Source organism: Parus major, chromosome 4 (genome assembly GCF_001522545.3).
Source record: "Parus major isolate Abel chromosome 4, Parus_major1.1, whole genome shotgun sequence".
Lineage (NCBI taxonomy): Eukaryota > Metazoa > Chordata > Aves > Passeriformes > Paridae > Parus > Parus major.
Genome location: NC_031771.1, coordinates 4,788,595 through 4,811,945, shown reverse-complemented (window position 1 = coordinate 4,811,945; position 23,351 = coordinate 4,788,595). Strand labels below are relative to the sequence as shown.

General features: G+C 42.1%; 2 protein-coding genes across 2 annotated transcripts; one reads left to right on the top strand and one right to left on the bottom strand.

The window, feature by feature from the left end:
- Nucleotides 1-9,861: 9,861 nt before the first annotated feature.
- On the top strand, nt 9,862-12,274 carry MAD2L1 (mitotic arrest deficient 2 like 1). Its single transcript, XM_015624377.3, has 5 exons — nt 9,862-9,980; nt 10,175-10,321; nt 10,409-10,529; nt 10,863-10,966; nt 11,434-12,274. The coding sequence occupies exons 1-5, from the start codon at nt 9,896-9,898 to the stop codon at nt 11,604-11,606; spliced, it is 630 nt and encodes a 209-aa protein (XP_015479863.1). The 5' UTR covers nt 9,862-9,895; the 3' UTR covers nt 11,607-12,274.
- A 438-nt stretch (nt 12,275-12,712) lies between these two features.
- On the bottom strand, nt 12,713-16,742 carry RPL7L1 (ribosomal protein L7 like 1). The gene is made up of 7 exons (XM_015624376.2): nt 16,632-16,742; nt 16,401-16,509; nt 14,651-14,814; nt 14,347-14,484; nt 13,996-14,105; nt 13,622-13,834; nt 12,713-13,363 (listed from the first exon to the last, which is right to left on the bottom strand). Exons 1-6 carry the CDS (start codon nt 16,646-16,648, stop codon nt 13,626-13,628), a joined length of 747 nt encoding a protein of 248 aa, XP_015479862.1. The 5' UTR covers nt 16,649-16,742; the 3' UTR covers nt 12,713-13,363; nt 13,622-13,625.
- Between the last annotated feature and the right edge of the window lie 6,609 nt (nt 16,743-23,351).

Genomic DNA, 23,351 nt, shown 5'->3' with positions numbered 1-23,351 from the left:
TGTGTTAACTTACCCAAGTGTACAGAAGAGAGACTTAGACAGTGTTCAAGCCCCAAACCCCACTGACAGCCAGTTTCACACACCATTATAAAACCAGTTAGGATTCTTGCCACTGCTGAGACACCAGAAAGGTGAGGAGCTCTGTTCAGGATTTTGCTTTCTTAGACACAAGCAACCAAAGATGTCTTCTCTTTACCAAGATGCCAAACTTGTCATCACCAGGTGCTGGATGCAGCAGAACCACTGTGCTGTCACTGACAGAGAAAAGGTCACTAAGCCTGTCTCCAAAGAAAAAAACTCAAGCAGATGCATCTGGCAGGTTTTAGTCTTCTACAGACCCCCAAGGTTTCCCATTCTGCCAAATTTCATGAGAAAATGAAGGGACTTGGAGGCTTTCTGTGGTGTGTAGGAGAAGGCTGGGGCTGTGAATGCTTTAATGCTGCCAAGACAATGAGATTGCTTAGTCCCAGAGCCTTCATGGCCAAAGCCTGTAAGGAGTCCATGGTGCAGAAAGCCCAAGGAAAAAAACTGCATGTTGTAGAACAGTGAAGGCACTAAATTAAAACTACCAAATTGATTTGCCAGGATTTTGAGGCTTCCTCCTCAAAGAAAAAAAAAACTGCTCAGTAAAATTCTTTCTCCAAAGCTTTTCTGGCACATTTTTATTAATGGTCTGGGTGATGGGGCAGGGTGTACCCTCAGGAAGTTTGATAATAAAAAGCAGGGAGGAGCAGCTGATGCGCCAGAAAGACATGCTGCCATCCAGAGGGAGCTCGACCACCTGAAGAAATGGGCTGACAGGAACTTCATCAGCTTCCACAAGGAAATGTGCAAAATCCTGCACTTGAGGAAGAATAAAAGAGCCTCCATGCAGCGGGACATGCTGGAGGCCAAGTAGCCAGAAAACAGCTTTCTAGAAAAGGATCTGGGCACCAGGTTGGACATGAGGCAACATTTGGTCTCCTATGAAGGAAGGCCAAGAGAGCTGGGACAGTTTAACCTGGAGATCTCCATCCCTGAAGATATTCAAAAACCACGTGGACCCATTTCTGGGAAATCTGCTCTAGATTATCCTGCTTGAGCAGGAGGGTTGGACAAGAAAACCTCCTGAGGTGCCTTCAAACCTCAACCATTCTTTGTTTCTGTATCTCCTTCAAAGTGCTGGAAACAAAATGTGTTATGAATAAGTACATGTTGAGTACATGTGTAACCTTCTCCCTTCTATTTCTTGGAAAAGGCATCATGGAAAAGGAAACCACCAGAGCAAGTGTGTGTGTGTAGATTTTATATATATATATAATCTCTATATATATCAATATATAAATACAAAACTTTGTATGAGAAAATAACGGGAGAGCATGTAACACAGTAAACACAATATTTAAAATATTTAAAACTTGACTTGCCTGTGACTATTTCACTGCCACACAGCATGTAAATTTACAAATTTCCTACTTCCATATATGATCCTTGTTTTTCATTTTCCTCAGATATGGAAAGATTCTGATAATTTATAAAATCAGCCAGCAAGCCAATGCCAATTTTAGTATATACATGATTTAGACCTGCTTTTAGTTTAATTGACATTTTTCTTATTTAAAAGACAAAAACTGGCCACTGAGGAAAAAGCACTCACTTTTAACAGGACCATGGAAATATTAACAACAGCAGCCCATAAATCACTAAAAATGATTTTTAGATTCTCAGAGAATGAACAGCCAGTGTGTCAAATAGAATGGAGGTTTGATGGAGAAGGAATGTGTTTTTCTGGGAACAATTATTTTGCTTCACCAAAACGAGTCCTGTTATAAAGGGAAGTCCTTATTCCAACATAAGCATGATTTTTAGTGTTCCAGTTAATAATACAGTAAGCCAAATATAAGAAAACTCAGGCATATAAGCAAGTGACAGCACCTTTACCAAATTAAACAAAACAAAACAACCAAAACAGAAAAAGACTGATCCCACAAAATTTCACTTTAGAGCTGTTAAAGGTATGGATAATTTCATGCTACAAATCTCAAGGGGAAATAAAGGAGACATGCAGTTCCAATGTCACACTCCCAGACCATGCTCTTCTCCACTCAAAGAGTGAGAAAATAAAGAGGGAAAAGGTCATACATGCTTGAGTAGGGACTGAGACTGCCTATTCTAGAAATACCAAGAGTGATTTAACACAGCAGAAATACACTGTATAAAGAAAAACTAAGGTAGCACTACATAGGTCAGTATTTTGTTTCAGACTAGCTTTTATCCAAATCCAGCCATAGTAACTTGAAGTCACTATTACTAAATACTGAATAGTTACTGAAAAGTAGTTCAGGAGCCCCCTGCAAATCAGAGCTAAGTCAAGTTTTCCAAAATGCTTCTGAAGCCACATCAAGATTTGGATGTGAAGGTGAAAGGTGTGCACACAAACACAAGTCAGCTCAGACACCAACTGCTCTGAATCTAGCAAAGAAGGCACAGATGGGTTTTTTAAGCCTTTAACATATTAAAAGTTGGCTAAAGCATCCCAACTCACAATTCATCATCTTAAGAGATGGGGCCTTTTTTTCAGGTAACTTAATTCTTTGCTAAAATCTTCTGAAGGTCTCAAAATCCCGCACAGCCAGTAGTTTCCCATTTGTGATTTCTCCATGCTACTCTCAAATCAGTAATTTTCCAGTTCTAGTTGTGCTCGGCAGCTGTAAAATTCAGTTTATACTGAACTGCTCTCTCGAGCAGGGGTCTGATGAGCATTGCCCAAACACCACAATCTTTCACAAACCCATGTCATTTGTGGTACCATGACTACTGCAACCCCACCTTGAAGTACATGAAACCGAAGAACTGAATTTGTTACTGCATGTTCTGAGGTGTTACACGAAACTTTTGTTTACAACACTTACCTACCATTAGATCATGTCCTTTGGATTTACAGCACCCTGTTTGATGTTGGAGAATATCTATGTAACATGTCTGCTACAGGTTTTTGTTTCAGTCTAGGTTCAGTTTTGCTACTATCAGCATTTTTAAAAATATTTTTTCTTATTTTTTTACAAAACTGGAGCTGAAACTGGAAATGGAAGTGATCATGTGCATGTCCTCTGCCATCTGCAGCAAATTTAGGTGGATTCTTTTTCTCTCTTTATGAATAACAGTGCAATTTGTTTGGTAAATATAATGCAAAATCGCCAAGGGTAACGTGTAAAAACCTGCAGGTCAGCACAGACTGGTTGGCCAAAACGTGCCCAAGGCCAGAGCAAGGTTAAGGCTGCCAAGGAGAGGAAATCTAAACACCATCAGAGTAATGCAAACCTCGTGTGTGGCAGTAACTGGAGCCAGCCAAGCACAGCGAGGTGGAGCTTTTGGAAGGCAGAGTTTCAGCAATGGAGCCATGCTGGTGAGGGAAAGAGCTGCTCAAGGGGGTGCAGGGCATTCTACCCAACAAACTAGCACAGGCAGACAAGGTATGTCACCCTGCAGCATTTTAGGAGATTATTCTGGTAATAATAGCAAGAGACAAATACCCCTCATTTCCTACAACCATCCAGGGCAATGCATCTTTGTTACCATTTCCCACTAACATTGATTTGTGGGTTTTTAACACAGTTTACAACAAAAATGTTATCGTGACTATCAGCAAATAGAAATATTAGAAAAGGTTCTCTGTCACAAGATTAATTCAGAGCAAGAGACCCCACTGTTTAAATTTTATTGGTGTTGAAAATCTTATGCAAAGTGAAAATGTATGGAAAATAAAGTAAAAGAAACACAAAATAATTTGACAGCTGTGTGTCAAATTATTAGAGTGTGCTTCTCCACTCTCTTTGCCAGGACTGACCATTAAGGCTCAATCTCTTCCTCTCCCCTGCTGTCTCCAAATAGATTTTCAACTCCCTTCTGTTCTGGGGCACAGTTTCAACAGATGGAATGAGGAATGCTGCCCAGCCAAACTAGCTTAAAGCTTGGTGACAACACTTTTCTGGGCATGGGAGATGAGGGTTTGGATTTCCTTTGGATGTAATGTTACTGAACTTTAATTTTTTCTGTGTTGGATGACTGTTCTCATATCATAGTGTTAAAGTGAGTGTGAGTTCTGTCACCACTGTCAAAATTTTACCAAAAACAAACACACACCAAACAAAAAACCACAAAAAGACACCAGGCTGTTCTTGAAAAGAAAAGGATGTCAGTGCACAAGGGATCTCCACGGTAGAAGCTACAGAAACTCAGTGTAGATGAGCTTGGCAGGACTATTAAATCCCTTTGTGGAAATTTGAAGTCTACATCTAAACTGATTAGCAGAAGCTCATACAAAGTCCCAGGCAAGCGAGGATGGAAAAGGAGAGTGCTGACTCCCAGCTAACACAAGGGAGTTTTCCTCAGTAGCCAGAGTGACCTGACCCTTAAGGTAAGAATCTACCCGTGGTCTACCTTCCACTGACTGCCAGATTACAACCAAGGAGTAGCTTACCTTGAGCAATAATGCCACATTTTCACTCAAATCTGATTTGAAGGAAGGCTGTAAGGAGCAATTAGCATCAAAGTGCTACTCACATTACCAAGCCATCTGGTTTCCATTTTTACACTCCTAGCAATGTCACATCACGAGGTTTGGGTGAGACCCCCCTGTGCAAGAGGCACAGGTAACTGCTTGGAAACTGAATTTTGAGATTGGACTTGCAAATGTTGTTACACCCTTCTCTAGTTTTTCTCCTAAAAATTTTGCCAGTGTTGACTAACAGCAAGCAGCGAATCAGATGTCCTTCTGGGTTCATGGATGACTGAGAAAATCAAGTGCATTTGTTCAAATTGTATCAGCAAATCCTTCCTTCACTTTTCACATGCGATGCAGAATTGTATAAAGCTTTGGTTTGTACCTGATACTTCCCACACCTACCTCAACACTGCTCCTGTGCAAAGACAGCTTCTTTAATGGGTGCTAAGCCATCAGTGCTAGTAATCAGATACTGCTCTGATTTCCAGATAAAGGCATTTTTAACAGTTCACATTACTTCCAGACTGCTCATGTTTGTTTGTGAACCAGCAGAGCAGATCAGTTCTGATGAAGGCACACAGAAAGTTCAGGAGTCAGGCATTTGTCTCCAGGCCATGGGATGAGACTTCCCAAGGAAGCAGCTTGCACTGAGAGATGCAGGTATGAGGTGGAGAGGAAGTGCTCAGGGTACAGTCCCAGCCCATGTGGCCTGTGTGCCTCATGAAATATTTTAGCTCATCTCACCATTAGGACTCATTGGTGACAATTTGCTCTTTTTTTTTTTTTAAAAAAAAAGGTATACATAAATTTCTCTAAACATATGGAAAAGGATGTTTTTCTTGAAATAAATTATGTTCACTGAAGAATTCCTACAACCACACAGGAATAAATATCTTTAGAAAGTCATTCTTTGCCGTTTTCTTAAACTGTCCAATACTTTTGAGAACAAATTTGAATATTTTTATGCCTGTTCTCAGTATTATTATCATTCTGACAACAGGACACCTAACTTGTCTGAAGAGCTAACCATGGAAAAAAAATGCCTAAAGACTCTAATTTTCAAGTGGAAATAAAGGAATTATTCATATTTTTTCCTCAAATATTTCTAATGCAAATAACATGCTTTTCACAATGTATTTCCCTCTTCAGTCATCACAGTTCTCAGGCATTATGTAAGCTGCACTGTATTCCTTGCTACACAATTAACTGAAGAAGCCCATCATGGTTATACATCAGAAGTGACACAATGAGAAAGCAGTCACAAAGCAACAATTCTCATCTAACATGCTGCAACCACACAACAGAATCCAGTCAAAATTCCCTATGGTACTACCAAGGCATATTTACTGTGCTACCAATCTTCAGGATCCTTTTTATCTCAGTTTCTGATGACCCACCAAAAGTCTCTGCTGATACACCTTTAAATGATAATTGGGTGTTCCGGGGTACTTAAGAAGGCTCATTTTGAATTTAAAGATAAACTGCCAGCTTCGTAAATTTAATCTACCTGAGAACTCCCCAGTTTTTCACTGATTTATAAACAGTAAAACTTCAGATGTGACAGGAGCTAAACTGAACCAGATTAAAATGCACCTTTCAAACTATCAACCTCCAGGTTGGGGATTAAGTAATGAAGGGGATTAAGTTGTAAAGAGAAGGATTCAGTGGATTTCACATACCTGTTACCAGTGTAACATGACATCATCCAGCACTAAGGGGTTCTCAAGGCACAAAAAAGCTCAGTAAAGTCTTGTTCTTCCCAATTCTGAAACAGGACTCCCATACTCACATGAAATGTTTGAAGATACTCATTCTCTGTGAAATTGTCTTTAATGCAACAGCAACCAAAGGAAAACACGAAAACTGGGCATTAAGTATTCCCTTCATTCTGGAACAATGATTTTAAAACTAGAAAAAGATGTAAAACTAGTAAAGTACCAAACAGTAAAACCAACTCGCTGTGCTTCCAGCCAAAACTGAAGGGGTGCAGATAACGCGTGTGCCTGCTGCCATCTCCTGGTAGTTCGGAGGTAAAACAGTCACAAATATTAACTTTTTTGCCTTCAGAAAAATGTCAGGTCTTCTAAGGAAGACCTTCCCCCAAAACCAAAAATATACTATTTAACATTCAACAGAAGGAGCTTTCAAAACTCTCAATATCGACAAGAATTTATTTCCCTGTACAAGGCAGTCACTACCTGGACATACCTACTTTCAAGCTAAATGGAGTTCTAATATTGGCTTAAGTAAAGAAACATCAAAGCTCCTTCATTTTCTAAAAGAAATAAGTACTCACCAGAGTTATTCTAATTTCAAAACACATTCAGAAAATTAACTGTAAACATTTCCACATGGCATTGAAAACCAAAGGAATTCCCTTTGGGAAGCCTGCTCATCATATCAAAAGTTATAGTGGAGATTATCTGCCCATACTGGCTCATTTTAATATCCATTTCTTTTCATGAATACTTAAAGTTCAAGACAATCTTTCACTGTTGCACTACTCTCAGTGCCTTTGGTGAAGGACACAGCATCGCTATTTGTAATAATATTCCATGTTTTATGCTTTCAGAATAGGATTAGCCAACTTGGACAGAAATTTTATTTTGACAGCTGACAGGAGGCACCTGTACTTATCCTGCAAACTTTAGTGCTCCAAAGACTGTTGAAACTTTCATTTCACATGCTGTTTTGCTATGCTGGAGGGAAGAGACCTGTCCACATCCTCCTGAAGGTTAAAAAATAATTAAATAATGGGAATGAACTCTACAAGTGGATTATGTCTTCTAGTGTGCTGAATGACTATGGGAATGTGACCTGGCTTGCCTTAAAAAAAAAAAATGAAGGCATACCAGTGATTCGAATTGCCCATGGTTCACTGACAGCTGTCATGGGGAAACAATCATTAAATGTTGCAGAAAAGCCAAGCTAAATACAGATCATTTCCCTTCACAGAACGAGAATCAAAAAGGTTGTGTCATAACAACAAGCTGTAATTGAGAAACTGAACAATGACTGAAGAGTTGTAAGAGACCTAAATTAAATCCAACTGAGATTTCATATTTCTTATGAAAATTAAGTTTTTATCATGAGATAATTAAAGCAAGGATAGCCAACTCCTGGTGTGCCAGAATGTGTAACTTAGCTTGTCATCCTTGTTCGTGAGAGTCCCTGGGAGCTGGGCAGGAAGCAGCCAGTCACAAATCAGCCACTCACCCACAGCAGAGCTGAAGAGCCCTCCTCCTGCTGGACATTCCCTAAACACAAACCACGGGCACTGCCTAAGGAGTGTGCTCAGGAACACAAGGACTTGTGTGCACGTCCCCATCACACCCGGCCAGGCCACAGTCAGGTGGCAACTGCAGCTTAGATACAGAACAGACAAAATGCAAAGGCTTTGGAGACTTTTTATGGGAGAGAAGGGAGAACATGAGGGCAGAAAGTGGTGCTAATCCCAGCACCAGGGAGAGAAAAGTGACCCAAAACTCAGAAATGCAGGAAGCTTAGAGTTCTAACAGAGGTCACCAGCCACTCTTGGTGCCTGCCAGGTGAATCTTGTTGGAAGTAAAGAAGAGATTAAATGTGTAACTGATAAGCATATGCAGCTGTGTGTGTGCAAACCATCCAAACTGAGACACAGTGAAATTATCTCTGTAAAACAAGAAACACCTGGATTCCTTTCTTCTGTCTGATTTTAACAGGAAAACAGCTAGAGGAGAAAGATGCTAAATAATAATTGAAAGTTCTTCTTTTCTTGCCTGGTCTCACGCTTGCAAGATCTTTTATTTATCACAAAAATGAGCAGCTCTCCAAAAGCAAAATGGACAAGAAGCCAAGTGTAGAAAAAACCCCAGAGGACTGAGACCATTTTGGGATAAATAAGTAAGAGCACCATAGTACATAATGTTTTAAGCAAAACAGCTGATATTCACAGCAATCCAATTACTAAAAGTTAGGCTTTGGATGAAAAATGCTTCCATTATCACAACCTTGGAAACATGCCACTCTTTACTCAGAAAATATTTCATTCAGACTTATGTATAACACAATCACTAGTGAATAAAATCCAGAATAAATTTCCCCTGGTAAAATTAAATTATTCAGACTCTTTCAGAACTTCAGCACATGACTTCCGGACGATACCATTTGTTTTAATCACAGCAGCCTGAACCCTGAGGCAAACCATACTTCCTCTTGGATCAAAACTGGAACCAAGAGAAAGCCCAAGCTTCGAGAAAGCCAAGCTTTTGAGAACAAGTGTTTTATTACAATAAAATAAGCAAATCACACCATCAATTCACTCTCTTAGCAGCTGGCCCACTGTACTGTGTAATGACCACATGTTTTTATCCTCAATATAAACATTCCTGTTTTGAATGCAACTTCATTTCAAGACTGTTCAATTTGTTTCTTTCAAGGGCAATATGGGTATCTAACACAGGTACACTTTAAATCATAATATCAAATAATGCTTTGGAAAAATCACATTCAGGGAATGATTTCATTTACAGCTCTTCTGTGTCCAGCAAATCCATTCATTTTCGTTTTCTTGCCTGTAACTGATTTTATCAGCTAATTAGCTGGCCACCTTGTTACTATTCCAGCAGACTGTAAATTCCCCTCTTCATATGACTAACATACTTCAACATTTACTTGTTTTGCTCAGCCTCTCTTACCTGTTAACCTCTGCCAGAGCTTCCTCCAGGTGATGGCCACTGCTACTTGCAAAACATCTTCCTTGGTCTCCCTACAGTAACAGGACTGAAGTTGTTTGACCAAGCAGCAAATTCCCTTCACCAAGGCAGCCCAACAAACCAAATGCCTCTTAACCTCCTTTTTCTTTTTTCTTTTTTTATTTTCTGGAGTTATTATGGATTGAAGGAAAAACTGTTTATCTTGCTTTCCCACGTTCTCCCCACCTGCCTATTCGCAGTGCTCGCAGCATTTTATTTGCATTTGGAACAGCTACCGCATGACTTACGCCATGACTTACAACAAATCATAAATGAAGCATTTGTTCAATTCATACCTGGAAAGCACTATTTTTAGGTTCATAAAGTCGAATGCACCTAGGCAAAGGCTGACACCCAACTTCCCACAGCATTCCCACGCCAGAGCCCCTCACTCGCTCCGCGCTGCCCTCAGCCCCGCCCACAGGGACGGCGAACTGACGGAGAGTTGACCATGGCCGGAAAAAAACCCTTTTTTTTCCCCACGAGGCAGCCAGGGGAGCCCGCGGCCCGTTTTCCATGGATACGGGGCACGGGGAATCGCCATTCCCAGAGGGAAGGCCGCTGGGGGCTGCTCCTGAGGCGGCGCGCGCCGCCCTCAGCGCGGCCGCGCGGCCGGGGAGGGGCGGGGCCGGGCGGGGGCGGGGCCGGATTCGAACCGGGCGGCGGGGAAGCGGCGGCCATGGCGGCGCAGCAGCAGCAGCTCGGCCGGGAGCACCAGGGCATCACCCTGCGCGGCAGCGCCGAGCTCGTGGCCGAATTCTTCTGTGAGAGAGCCGCGGGGGGACCTCGGGGAGCGCGCTGCGAGAGAGAGAGAGAGAGAGGGATGGAGGGAGAGAAGCAGGGTGGGAGGGAAGGCGAGGGAGCGGGAGGCCGCGTCTTGTGGGGCGACATGGCCGCCGGGCGGGGCGTGGGTGGGAGGTGGTACACATCCCTTTCCATCCCCGTCCAAATCGCGCAGCCTATGGGATCAACAGCATCCTGTACCAGCGGGGCATCTACCCCCCCGAGACCTTCACCCGCGTGCAGAAGTACGGGCTCACCCTGCTGGTCACCACGGACCCCGAGCTGGCCAACTACCTCAACAACGTGACGGAGCAGATGAAAGGTGCGCGTCGGCGGCGGGGCCTTCCCTGTCCCCGCTGTCCCTGCCGCTGCTTGTCGCGCTCCAAGTGACCGCCGTGGCTTCTTGCAGAGTGGCTGTACAAGTGCATCGTGCAGCGCCTGGTGGTGGTCATCTCCAGCATCGAGAGCAGCGAGGTCCTGGAGCGCTGGCAGTTCGACATCGAGTGTGACAAAACTGCGAAGGATGACAAGTGAGTACCGCGGCCCCTGCGCTCACCCTCTTCCCTATCCCGAGTACCGCTGCAGGAACAGAACCGATGGACTTGTTCCTTCAGACCTTTCTCAGTGCCCTGCCCTCTGTTTGTCTGCAAACCAGTCATTATACGATTGAACACACAAACAAAAACATCAATAAAGGGAGACCAGCTATCACTTAACTTTTCTAAGGACTTAAAAGTGTCCCTTTCTACTCTAAAAATACTGTAGCAAACAGTCTACCAGAGCTTAACAAAGACAACTGTGTTTAGAGGGAACTCAGTACAGTAGCAGTTTTTTCTCTTACCAGAGTTCTCTTCCTTTTCCAGCGGACCACGAGAGAAATCTCAGAAGGCAATTCAGGATGAAATTCGCTCTGTCATCAGACAAATAACTGCCACAGTAACCTTCCTGCCACTCTTGGAATCTGCCTGTGAGTATTCCAGACTGATCTAAAGAAATCAAACACTTTTGAAAAACTGCAGTAACTTTCCAACTTTGGAAAATATTTTCTGTTTTTCTGAGGCTTTTTTAATTATTACACCTTGTGCACCGTAACGTTTGTGAGGCAGCACTTTGTTAGACTGAAATCAGGACAGAACTTGAGATGGCTTAACAAACTTGGGGAAGTTTGTATGTATGCTCTAAGGAATGCAAGTTTTTGTGAATAATTTGTTCATATGGAGTGTTACACAGAGCTCAGCTCCACAGCATTGTAACATGTTTGGAAAAAATATTTACAACACCTGAGAAAACAAAAATTACTTCACATAAATATAACTTGTTTTAACCATTTTTTTCACGTAACTTCTGAAAACCTTGGTCCTTGGCTCAAGTTCTGGAAGATGTACTCCAAACCTGCCATCTCCTTATGGTGAATTTGTTCTCCCTTGCTCCCAGGTGCCTTTGACTTGCTGATATACACAGACAAGGATTTGGCAGTGCCAGAAAAGTGGGAAGAGTCAGGACCACAGTTCATAGCCAATTCAGAAGAGGTTCGGCTGCGTTCCTTCACCACCACAATCCACAAAGTCAACACCTCAGTGGCTTACAAGAAGGATTCTGTTCCCTAAGATGCAGGGGCAAGTTCTATGTGTGTAAATATCCTGTCACCTTGTATAGTTTCTGTTCATCATGCAGCTAAGCCATGAACACATCATTACTGTCCTCTGGATGAAGTATGACACAGTGACAAAATGCCTGTCTGTGATAATGTGACACTAGACTAAGCTGGCATAATTTTTAAAGATATTTTAAAAAGTATTCATGGTCATAGTTCAATTCTTACTGTATGAGCTAAACTAATGGTGTGTTAAACCACTGCCTCTGTTAGAAAAACTGCCTAAATCTAGGATTAGCTGCTAGAATTGTGTTAAGATCCTGTAATTTTATATTCTGAAATTATTATAAAACTGCATTCTGTTAGCAGTCTTAAGTTCTCTGTAGCAACTAAAAAAAATAATTTCATTCCTGGGGTGCCAATTCTCATGTTAAAAGCCTGGGCTGTTTTATTACCAGAAATAACCCTAAAACAAAACAACCAAGCAGTTTTTTTACCTCTCTACAATGGCAGCAGCTGTTTATCAGGAAAACTTTAAATAAAGCCATGTATTTTAACGACCACTGGGCTCTAGTTCTGGGGATGGAGTTATTCCGTCTGTCTGTAGTGTCTGTCCAGCATTTTCTATGTTTTTATTCTTGTTTTACAGAATAAAGCTTCGAGTTTTATAGTGTTCTCTAATTCAGAGTCTGCAGTCCTTTGTGTTTCAGATGGGTTTATGAATGCTACATCCTAGTTTAGAATTGTCACACAAGTTTAACACCCAAAAGGCATCCTCCTTGTGTTGTTACTTAACTGTTTCCTTCCTGAGTCCAAGTGGTGTGGAGTCCATGTGACATCCATTTGTGGATTAACAGCTTACCCCCAAATAAGTCTTCAAATAACAATTTAAACAGTCACAGTGAACTAATGACTAAGCACACTGCCTTCCTGTTAAACAGCATTCAACTTTTCATGTGCTCTTACCCAATTTTGTATAACAAGAAATTGGGGATTTGAAACACTAGAACTTTCAGACTCTGCCATGTTGTTTTTATCACTTCCTTCACTAAATTCATTCCAGTGTTTAACTCCTGTTTTTTTCACCCTTCTTCAGTGATGTAGGACTTTCTGTTATAATAATATAATTTCAAAAGTTTATTTAAAAAACATCAAATACATATACCCCACACCATGACTGTATTACAACCTTTTTGGGCTTTCCTATTTCCAGGAAAGAATTTTCTCCAGCAGTCCCAATCTAGCACAAAAAAAAAAAAAAGGCAGTCCTCTAAATCAGGAGCACAAAACCCGTAATTTTTTAAAATAAATACAATCTAGGTACTTAAAAACTTATATTATTCACTGTTAGGGCTTGTGCTGCAGTAACAGAAGAATACCTTGGTGTTTTCTTTTGCCTGTCAGCAAAACTGTGACTGCACTACCCCTCACCCCTAGAAGCAGATGTGCTTCAAAGAGTGAAGTCTGCAGTAGTGAGCAGAAAAAACACTTTTTTTACAGAGATGCAAAAGTCAAATTGCCCCAAGAAGCTCATTCTTGTAGCTTTTTCTACAAGAATTTTCTTAAGAATTTCTACAAGAAATTTATCTTCTTCTTTAAGAAGGGCCAGCCCGAAGTCCATCTCCACTATCATCTCTGTATTTCTTCCTTTATAGAGGCACCAGCAGTCAAGAGAAGTTGCATATAGATCATTGCATGTAGATTATGTCCATGGAAAGGTACATGTGAAGAGGAACAGGTGAGTCTTGATCCTGAAGTTTTCACAAAAACCTGCAGAATAGGGAAGAAAATAAACAAGAAAGTTGTATTGTTTCCCAGGAACCAACCCTTCATGGAGGTGTCCAACAGCATGTGCAGATTCCTAACAGGACCCATGCTCTAGATTAGTTACCCCTACTCTGAGGTCACTTTTGTAGAGTGACAATCAAAACCAAGGGAGCCCCCCACCATCTTCACTGGCAGTCTGGCTGTCCTTAGGAAAGGGAATGAAGGGTAAGACTCAGAATTAACCCAGCAGGCGCTGCTCACCTGACTAGTTGAGCTGACGGATGAGTCGGTTGATTTCATCACCTCTGTAGCCAGGCTTGCCCATCTCCTTGAGGAAACCCACTCTGTTCCGCGACGCGTGGCGAGCCACCGACAGATGGAATGGCCACAGAAAGCTGGTTACTCTTTTGAAATACTTCCCAGTTGAGTAGATTTCATGAATAAGGTCTTCCAGGCAAATGATACCACAGCCACCTGCACAAGAAAAAATAATAAAGAGACATCTGACCGTATAATTTTCCCTCACACTGCTCCAGAATTGCTGGTCTCAAGATTTTGTGTCTCCCCACCCTTTCGGATCAGACTAAACTCTCAAGACCTAACTCTTTCCTCAATTTTCTCACCCTCTTCCTCACCTAAATGTTCCTCTATCAGTATGTTGTCTGTCAGAGGCACCCTCTTTTTCTTGATCTTGGCCTGGCCCCGTTTCAGGATGAGCTCTCGCACAGATTTCAGGTTAGGCTGCCTGTGCATAAACAAACATCAGATTCTTAAACAGAAAGACACAATGCAGAGGGAAGCCCCATCCCACCTCCTTGTGCAGAGGTGGGAAAGTAACCAAGTTATATCAACAACAATGAGAAAAGGGACAATAACAAGTTTCAGACATAAAGCTGACTAAGTTTTGACCATTACTGGACAAGTAATGGATCTGTGACAGCAGCTGGAGAATCCAGTGACCCCCAAGTCACAGGAGGGGTACGTACCCCCACGCCACGTAAGGCTCCACGGTCCGCAGCATCTTCAGCGTCAGCGGGCTCAGCTTCACGAACATCCCAGTGTAATTCTTCTTCAGCCGCAGCAACTCCATCACCTTTTTCACCCTCTTAGTCACTCCCTTAATACTGAGGAAAAAAATACTTCTTAGTAACCACATTTCTGTCATAGACCAACAGAAGGCCTCAGATCACCGGCAAGGAGATGTGTCTGGGTTGATCCCACTGCCTTGGTGTAGAAATGACACAACAAAGGGTAGCAACAATAAGGGAAGGAGTAGGGGAAGGTTCTTACTCCACAATCCTCACAACGAAGGCCAGTTTGCTCTCCTGAGGTGCCACTGCCTGCCCAGGCCTCTGCTCCATGCGCCTCAGCCGGGCGTCATCGCGGCGTTTGCGCCATGAGTCACGAACAAAGGTCTCCAGGCGCCTGAACTGGATCTGTTTCCCCTTCTGCTGCTACAGACAAAAGGAAAACCAAGTGTCACCCAGCCCAACAGTCTCAGAAGCTTACATCTCAAAGGCCAAATGAAATGCAGAAGTAGTGAACAATGTTCTTTTAGCTTTCAAAACAGTAAGAAAATAAATTTGACTATCTGAGCCCAAGTGAGACAGAACTAAGGGACAACACACAAATTTACACAAAACTACTATTTATGAACAGCAAACAAAGAGTTCTTCCCCAGGAAAAATATAAATTAGGGAAAACAGAGAAAGACCCAGGATTCTTCTAGGCACAGCTACACACACAGCTCAGCAATGGCTGGGAAAGCCAGAAACAACATGTGGGCAAAACAGATGCTGTAATGTAACTCAAAATTACCCTCCAGCAGAAAATAACTGCATTTAAAGTCCTTTTCTATACAGGCACACACGTAAAAAAAAATAATTCAAACATTCAAGTAACTATTAAGTATTGCTCATTTAAACAGCCAACACCTGGCTCATCTGATAAAAAGTCTTTTCATCATTACTAGAAAATATAAAGCCCCTTTTTCAAATTAAACAGATGTTTAAATGCCTCTCCTTAGCTTAGGAATAAGTACATCCACCAAGTCATAGCGTTTTCATATACAAACAGCACTTGAAAATGCACAGCATTACACACATATATTTAAGATACTCTACTGGTTTAATTAGCAGGCCATTTTAAATTAAAGAATCTGTAGTTGTGTGTCTTCTGTTCTATTTCACCTTGTAAATCACCAGTGAAATTGGTTTGAATTTTCAAAGCAGGCAGACCTAATCAAAGCCTCATCAGTAAGGTCCTTTTTAGAACGAGAATCTTAAGGAGTGGCTATTTAACGTTATTGCTTACACTTTCACCTTGGAAACACAGCAAGCCACTGATGCTTTTAAAAAAGTAAACACAGGATCAAAAATGGCAGGAGTTTTGCACATAATCCCACAAAATTCACTGGGAAAGCTTTAAGACAGATACCTACTGCATCAGTTGGGGTACAGCAGAACAGGTCTCAGACTGGGAATTAGAAAGGTTTGCTGTGCTCTGCCAGTCTGGAACTGCACAGTGCACACAGCATGTGCCTGCACTAGGACATGTGCCACCCTCACAGGCAGAAAAAGGCTTTAGCATGACCTGTGCTCCTCCAACAGAAAAATAACTCTAAATGCACCCTCCCAAAAGCACTGTTTCCATACAGGGTTACAACACAAAGGTGGTTTCAGACAGGGAAATCCAGGGCAGAAAAGACAACTCAGCAGCGCTGCAGATTCCCAGATGTGGCCGCAAACACCTGACTATCACTGATCCAACACAAACAACTCACAGTCTTCCATATATATTCCGTTTCGGTGTAATAACCCGTAAAACTCTGTCCTCTTTACAGGGCTCAGAGACACACAGAGAAGATGTTGAGGCACTCAAGCTCCCCTCGGAACCCGAAAACGATCCCTGCCCACCCGGGGTGCTGACTGAGGGCCCCGACCACCCGGATCATTTCCTAGGAACTCCAAGCACTCGCGATTCCCTCCTCAGGAGGACGAGCTGGGGCTGCAGGACCCGGCTCTGTCGGGAGCCGCCGTACCTTGCGCTTGTTGAGCAGCGCCTGCTTGGCCTGGGTGGCCTTGATGGCCAGGTACGCCTTCCTCTTCTTCAGCAAGTTCTCTGGAACCAGCGGGATCCGTCGCCTCGGCCTGTGGGAGGGACAACCCGGTCACAACCCGGTCACAACGCGGTCGCATCCGTGGCCGCCCTCAGCCCGCGGATGGCAGCGGATCCCGCATCCCCTCCCTTCCTCCCTCCCCGCCACACTCACTCCTCCAGCTCCGCCATCTTGCCGGGCCGCTACGGCGCATGCGCGGGGATGAGGCGGGGCCGTGGGCGCTCCCCCTCAGGCGCTGCTCGGGAATCACCGGGTGCCGGGAAGAGCCGGGCCGGGAGAGGTTCTGCGCTCTCCCGGGGGTACCCACAGGCGGCGAGCCGGGGAGAGGGGCGGACAGGGGGACACGGCGGTGTGAGAGCCGCGCCACCCGCAGGTGGTGCCCGAGGCTCAGGCTGAGCTGTGCGCTGCCGGGGTTCCTGGTGCGCTTCCTGCAGCGGTAACGGGGTTTCGCTGCTCGCCTCGCTGGTGCTGCAAACCTTTACAACACTCTAAATGAGCCCGCTAAGGTTTTGACACCTAAAATATGAAAATACGTATTTAGGAACTCGATCCAAAAAATGCCGGGAAGAATACGGCCCTCGGTGAGCAAATCCCCGACTGGCCTTTTTTAAATTTTTTTATTTTTTTTTTTGGATAGGAGACACAAAGCAACAAGGTTATGAAATAAATAATCTGAAACTTTTTCCGTAATTACACAAATTTCACCCCGATTTATAAAACCGGCTGAAATCCCTGGCAGCTCAGAACAGAGCAAGTGACCCATTTAAATCTACGAATGAACTCGCTTTGTTTGACAGGAGGGAAATGCAAACAGGCTCTCGGGTGTTCCATTATTAACAGCAAGGAAACAATAAGTAAATAAATATTTGAAGCGCTGTTGCCATGAAAAATGTCTCCCAGCGCAGCAACATTCTTAAACTGACTCGTTAAACTTTAACCAGTGCTTATATTGTTTTAATGAACAGTATTTTATATATATATTCTGAAATGTCTATAAGAAATTCCTAATAATGAGAGCCAAAGAAAATCTTGGGAATATATTAATAAGGCAATATTATAAATTATAATTATAATATTATAATTAATAAATACAATTAAGTAAATTTATAAGCAGTGATCTTAAATTATGCTTATTTTCATATCTTTTAAGGAAAAAGTTTTTATGATTTGGAAAGATGCCCAGGAACTGCACCATACACACACTCAAACCAATAATTAATAGAGAGAAAAGCTGGGTGATTCAAGACTTTCTTTCATGAAAACAGAAATTGTATGGAGATAGACTAATATTTCATTAAAATATTTCTGAAAAACACTGTGGATAGATGCTTGGGTTTATTCTTTTCAAAATAAGCTTCCTTAAGATGGGCATTTTTATCAGAAATCCTGCACATTCCCTACAGAAGGAGCAACCTGGGTGTAACGAAGACATGGATGAGACTAATGCAGGTGTGTATCCTCAGTTAGTAGCACCTAATATGTCAAATTGAAAAGGTTAAAACAAAAAACTTGTCTTTGTGTCTCCCTGGAAAAAAAACTGAGTGGGGCAGACCCATTCATTCTTTAGTGCTACTCATTTACCAGCATCAATGGAAAATATTCCCGTTTCAAAAGCTCGATTTTACAGTAACTATTGTGAATAATTCCCTGGAAGAAAAGCAGACTACTAATAAAGCCTTGGCACTGTTCACAATTATTGTCCCTGGAAATTATATCTGGAGGTTTAAGTTATGAATATTAAATTACAAATTTATATCTGTCAGAATGTTCTCACATTTTCTAGAAGAGTGGTGGTACCTATTTACAAGTTTCCAAAGTAAAACATTTGTAAGAATTAAAATGTAAATTGATTTTGTTTTACCTCTAATGCACTTGTAAAGGCCTGGCTAGTGAACCTGAAATTACAATAAACAGCAATGAAAATAATTTATTTTTCTGTATTGTCTATAAGAGAGTGCACAGAACAACTGCAATTTGAGTGTACAACAAATTTAAGTGTGTCTTTAAAGAAAAGTGGAGGTAAAATAGGCATCATTATACGTGGTCTCCACAGGTCTCCATGACCTCTCTTCTCCTTCCACAGGGATGAAAACTTGCATTTTATTTGGGAGAAAGACCCATTCAATTATGTCTGAGATGAAAGACAGTGAGAACAGAATAGGAGTCTTTCCCACACTCAGTAATTGGGAATCCTACCTCTTGCTAGATTACTTTTTAATTGAACCTTCGAGATAATTATGCCATTTAGGTTGTGGAAGCATATCAACAAGTACACCACAGCATAAACTATCCATAAAAATACTACAGACTGGGGAGCCATAAAAAGAGATGGAATGGAATAACATAAATAGGAAGTTCATCACAGCAGTGTTGACAACTTAATAGGAGTTATTTTGTTCTGACAGATCACGCTCTCTGTCCTAAACATCAGTGATTCTGATACAGTGGTGATGGGTGCTGGACAATAACTTTTATTCATTTAAAAAAAAACAGAGTATTTAATTATTTTTATTTTATGGCTCTGGTTACCGACACAACTATGTAAAATGCTTTTGCAAGTTCGGTTTGGGAGACTAGGGAAACAACAGGCAGCAGTTGTTTCAGCAGAAACAGGAATCAGAAAAGGATTAAAACACCCTAAGTGAGAAGTGACCTGCAGTAAATACTATAAAATCACAGCAGAGTGGTTTCACTGGTTTGTAGCAGGGTTGAGCCCTGAAGGAAGCTGTGGCCCTGAGTGCTGTGACAACGCAACAGGGCTATAAAGGTCCTCTCACATTTTTTCCCTGTTCATTTATGCAGGGAAAGTTCTGATTGGAATATTTGATTCTGCTTGCAATTATTAGTAACAGCTGCCCAGTCAAGATAAAGCCACAGATCATTGGTATTTGGCCAGGAAACACTGCAGCCCGAGGGATCTGCAGATACCTGTGGCTTTATCCCAGGAAAGGGGCTGTGTCCCTACACACAGCTGAAACAAAGGAAGGGAGTTGCAGCATTCTCCTCATGGCACAGCAGAAGATGTTACTAGGCTGAGTGCAGAAATACAGCAGATAAAATCAGTAAATAAAAGTGCAGCAATGATTCACAAATTTTATATGAAATGATGGGCTCAAGGCGAAATAATAAGCATGGGAGTAGGATTTCGTAATTATTAGAAATGGATAAAAACATCAGCTTAATTCTTAGAACAACAGAACAGTGATTGAAAATTATGAGAGAAGGGGTAAAGAACAAAGCAGAAACTGATTCCACAGTGTAGCCTCTCACACCCACATTTTGGATGCTCCAGCTTTGGTCAGTCATCTTTCTTCCATCTGTCCATCCAACACCTCCGCCCATCTTCCCCCAAGACAGACTTGGAGAAGGTTCAGAGAAAGAAGATCAAACACAAGGAATAGTTTCCATCTGTGGAGCAGTTCCACAGACTGGACCTGCCAGCTGGGAGAAAGGTGTCTGAGGGAAGATAAAACAGTCGGTAGAATGATAAATGCTGGGATAATTGCTCCCTCTTTCTTTCAGTACATGAGGAAAGGAGCCTCAGATGAAGGTAGCAGGAGGCAGGTTCACAGCAAATAATGTGCTTTTTTCAGCAGATGTACTTGTATTGAAGACCCAGACCTCTTAGCCACCACAGGAGTTATACATTCCAGCCATGCATCCCCACCCATCTCCCTCCCTCCCCTGTGGGTCTGGCCTTTCTGCTAGCTCAGCTCTAATCTTTCCAATCAACTGAGATCTATCCCATTTTGTATTTGTCCTTGCTATTATAGCACAATATCAGAAAAGGCAGACAGAAATCAGTTTCTTTGCCTGCATACAAAAGGGTTCATTTAAATCTGAATGCATGCCCTTCTCCCCTGTTCAGCTGCACTGCATCCCGTTTTCCTGCCTTTGAAGTCCATCCTTTCCAGTCTTTAAAGAGCTTTGGATAAATGAATCCTGTTCCTGCAGTGATCTATTATCACTGTCTAAAAGCTAGAAGGATGAGGCAAATTTGCCAAAAAACCTGAGGAGAGGTGGAATAAGTGAGAAGGGAATCAAGGAGCTGTGTAACTCTGGATAGCACTGCCCAGACCACAGCTGTGGAGAGCACCTGCAGCAAGCCAAGCCCAGTTGCTTGGTTCCAGCAGCTTGGAGCATCCCTGTCCAGAAGTAACAGTGATCAATCAGCTGACAGACTGATACTGCAGGGGCACTCCCTCACCTGGAAAAATCGGGTATGAGATGAGGAGAATGCCTCAACAGGAATAAAACACAGAAATCCAAAGCAACTGTGCTGCTCCTCTTGCTGTGCTCAGCACGACTTGATTCTTCCCTAAGAGTTTTCCATAACCCCTGGTGGGATCAAGGCCTTTCTAAATCAGATGCTGTGTTCTCACATCACCTGAGTTTCTGACTCAAGAGACTTCCTTAGGAAGAGCTCCTAAAGAAAAACCAGGTCCTGTTTCTAAAGGAGGATAACAAGCCTGTCTTGCTAGTTCCAGTTTTTTATACACATATTAATTATACTGTAATTTATTTTTTTTTATGTATTGTATAGAAAAAGATTCATTATCTTTTTTTCCTGGTTTTTAATAGTAAGAATAAGCCCCTGTCAGTACACAAACCCAATAGTGAAAGAAATCAGTGAGGTGCAGGTATGCTTCAAACGAATGTTAATTATCAAAATTATCAAGTAATTGTCAAAATGTTAATTCTCAAAACAGTGTCTCCCACCTTGGCATCTGACACACTGCAGTTGTAGCAGAAAAATGCTGGCACATACATGCTATTTTTTTCTTTAAGCCAATTTTGTCAAGGCACTGCTTAATGTAAGAGTTGGTGCTATGTGATGAGGCAGAGCTGATTAGGCAGGTAGGTTTTATCAAGGAAGAAAAGGCTCTTAAATCTGCAGCAGAGGGAAGAACCTGACCTACTTTGTGTATATCCTGGTGCTTTCATTTCAGGTGTTTTCACAGTCTTCCTAAATTCCCCATATGGCCAATGTAGAAAGGCTTTGTGTATTTTCACAGTGCTTAATTTAATTGCTTTAACTCAGCTCTCAGTATCTCCCTGTCAAAGAAAAATCATTCCTCACAAGCTTTTAGACAGGAGTTGGAAATGAATACCTTCAAACTCACTGCATTCCCAAATCTCAAAATCTCTATTCCGAAACACTTTAATATGAAGAAAGAATGGGAAATGATGGCTTCTCCATCCCTCTTTCTCTCCAGGTCCAGACTGGCTCCCTTTCTGGGAGATAAGCTTGAATGAAAACACCTTATCTGCAGGATTCAGCATAAAGATAACAAGGCGCAGTGTAATGGATTGACAAAATGCACGATGTGATTCTACTCCTGGTGTCAGGAGGAACGTGGGGCAGGAAGAGGTGCCTGTTCTGAGGCTGGGGCTGGAGCTCAGCTCCAGGGATTTCCCACAGCTGTTTTCAGCTCCTGGCACCTTCCTCTCCTTCCTTTTGTACCCTGATTTCTATGAGAAAAAGTGGACATGTAGGGCAGGAAAAAGCCAGGAATGGTTCCTGCCCCATCCTAGTGAGGCCTAAGAACTGCAGACTACATTGCAGTACAGTATAGCCTGGGATGTGCTGTAGCCCCAGGATTGCATTTTGATCCAGATAAGGATTTAATTCAAAGAGGTCACTTCTTCATGGATTCTTCAAAACTTGGAAGGCATTGCTGGAATTCAATCCTGTTATCTCTTTGTAATGATCTGAAGACACCTGGATTTAGTGGTATTTTATTATTATTATTATAGATCACCCACCAGATGGTTTCAATGAAAACACTCGAGATGATGAATAGCGCATGAATTCCTGACACCACTTTCAAGTTTTGCTTTTCTGAATTTGCATTGTGGAAGTGCTCCCTTGGGCATGTGGTTTTTTGTTGCTGATTCTCTTCTCCAGTTTACAAGACACCACATCTACAAGCTGCTTTCTGAATAATTACCTCTGCCTTTGAGGTCTGGACACCTGTGCCAGCACACACGGGCTTCTTTCACCGCTTTCTCTTTCAACAAACAGAAATTCACTGGGAAATTAATGTAAGGTTTTCCATATGGAACTAAAAGGGAAATTCAGGGGATTTAGTAGAACAAATGGAAATATTTTTTTCTTCATTCACCCTAATTAAAATTAATATCACTTTGGCTCCAACTAACCCCAGTGACTGTAAGGAAATGAGTAGCTCAAACCAGCAGCTCACTGAGCTGAGATGCTGCTGCACATATGGTCTGTGTGATCACGGACTGTTCCTGAGAAGAGCCCAGATGGGTTACAGCAAGCATGCAACAGAGACAGCCATGCTTTAGCCTCACTTGTTGCTGTTATTAACTTGTTTCTCAGTTTCACTCTACTCCTAACTATGAGATACTTGTCTGTTGTCTATTTTCACCTTAGGCATAGTTTCTTCAGCTTGACTGTAATTTCTCAGTGCCTTCTTGCAGCCTCTCTTTTAATGACACAAGTTTTATTATACAAAGAAGCCTGACCAAGAACTGTGCATCTTTAACAGAGTTCTCCAAACTTATCACACCCTTATAGCAGCAGTGGCATTAAAATCTCACAGTCCTTTGGAAAACTGCACTATCTGCCAATAAAACTTTTCTTCATGTTATTCCCTAAGTGGTCATTAAAAGTGTTTCACATAAATACATACAACAGGAAACATTCTTCCTGTTCTTTTTTAAACTCAGTTTTGAATCAAAATATCTGATCTGTATGCTTGATAAGTTCTGTGGCTGCTGCTCATAAGGTGTGAAATACTCTATTTCATCCCTTCCAAATTCTATTAAAATCTAGTGCTTAAGTTACTGTTCCCCTGAGCTTAACCCATTTTAATAAGTTTTAGATGCTTATTTGGTTTCTAAAAT

Bases quoted from the DNA above. Each gene is read 5' to 3' on its own strand.
- MAD2L1 (XM_015624377.3), top strand. From the start codon at position 9,896: ATGGCGGCGCAGCAGCAGCAGCTCGGCCGGGAGCACCAGGGCATCACC. The intron at 9,981-10,174 runs GTGAGAGAGCCG...CAAATCGCGCAG, and splicing joins GCTCGTGGCCGAATTCTTCT to CCTATGGGATCAACAGCATC. The intron at 10,530-10,862 runs GTGAGTACCGCG...TTCCTTTTCCAG, and splicing joins AAAACTGCGAAGGATGACAA to CGGACCACGAGAGAAATCTC.
- RPL7L1 (XM_015624376.2), bottom strand. The intron at 14,106-14,346 runs GTACGTACCCCT...GTTTATGCACAG, and splicing joins GAGCCTTACGTGGCGTGGGG to GCAGCCTAACCTGAAATCTG. The intron at 13,835-13,995 runs GTGAGGAAGAGG...TTTCTTGTGCAG, and splicing joins ACTGATAGAGGAACATTTAG to GTGGCTGTGGTATCATTTGC.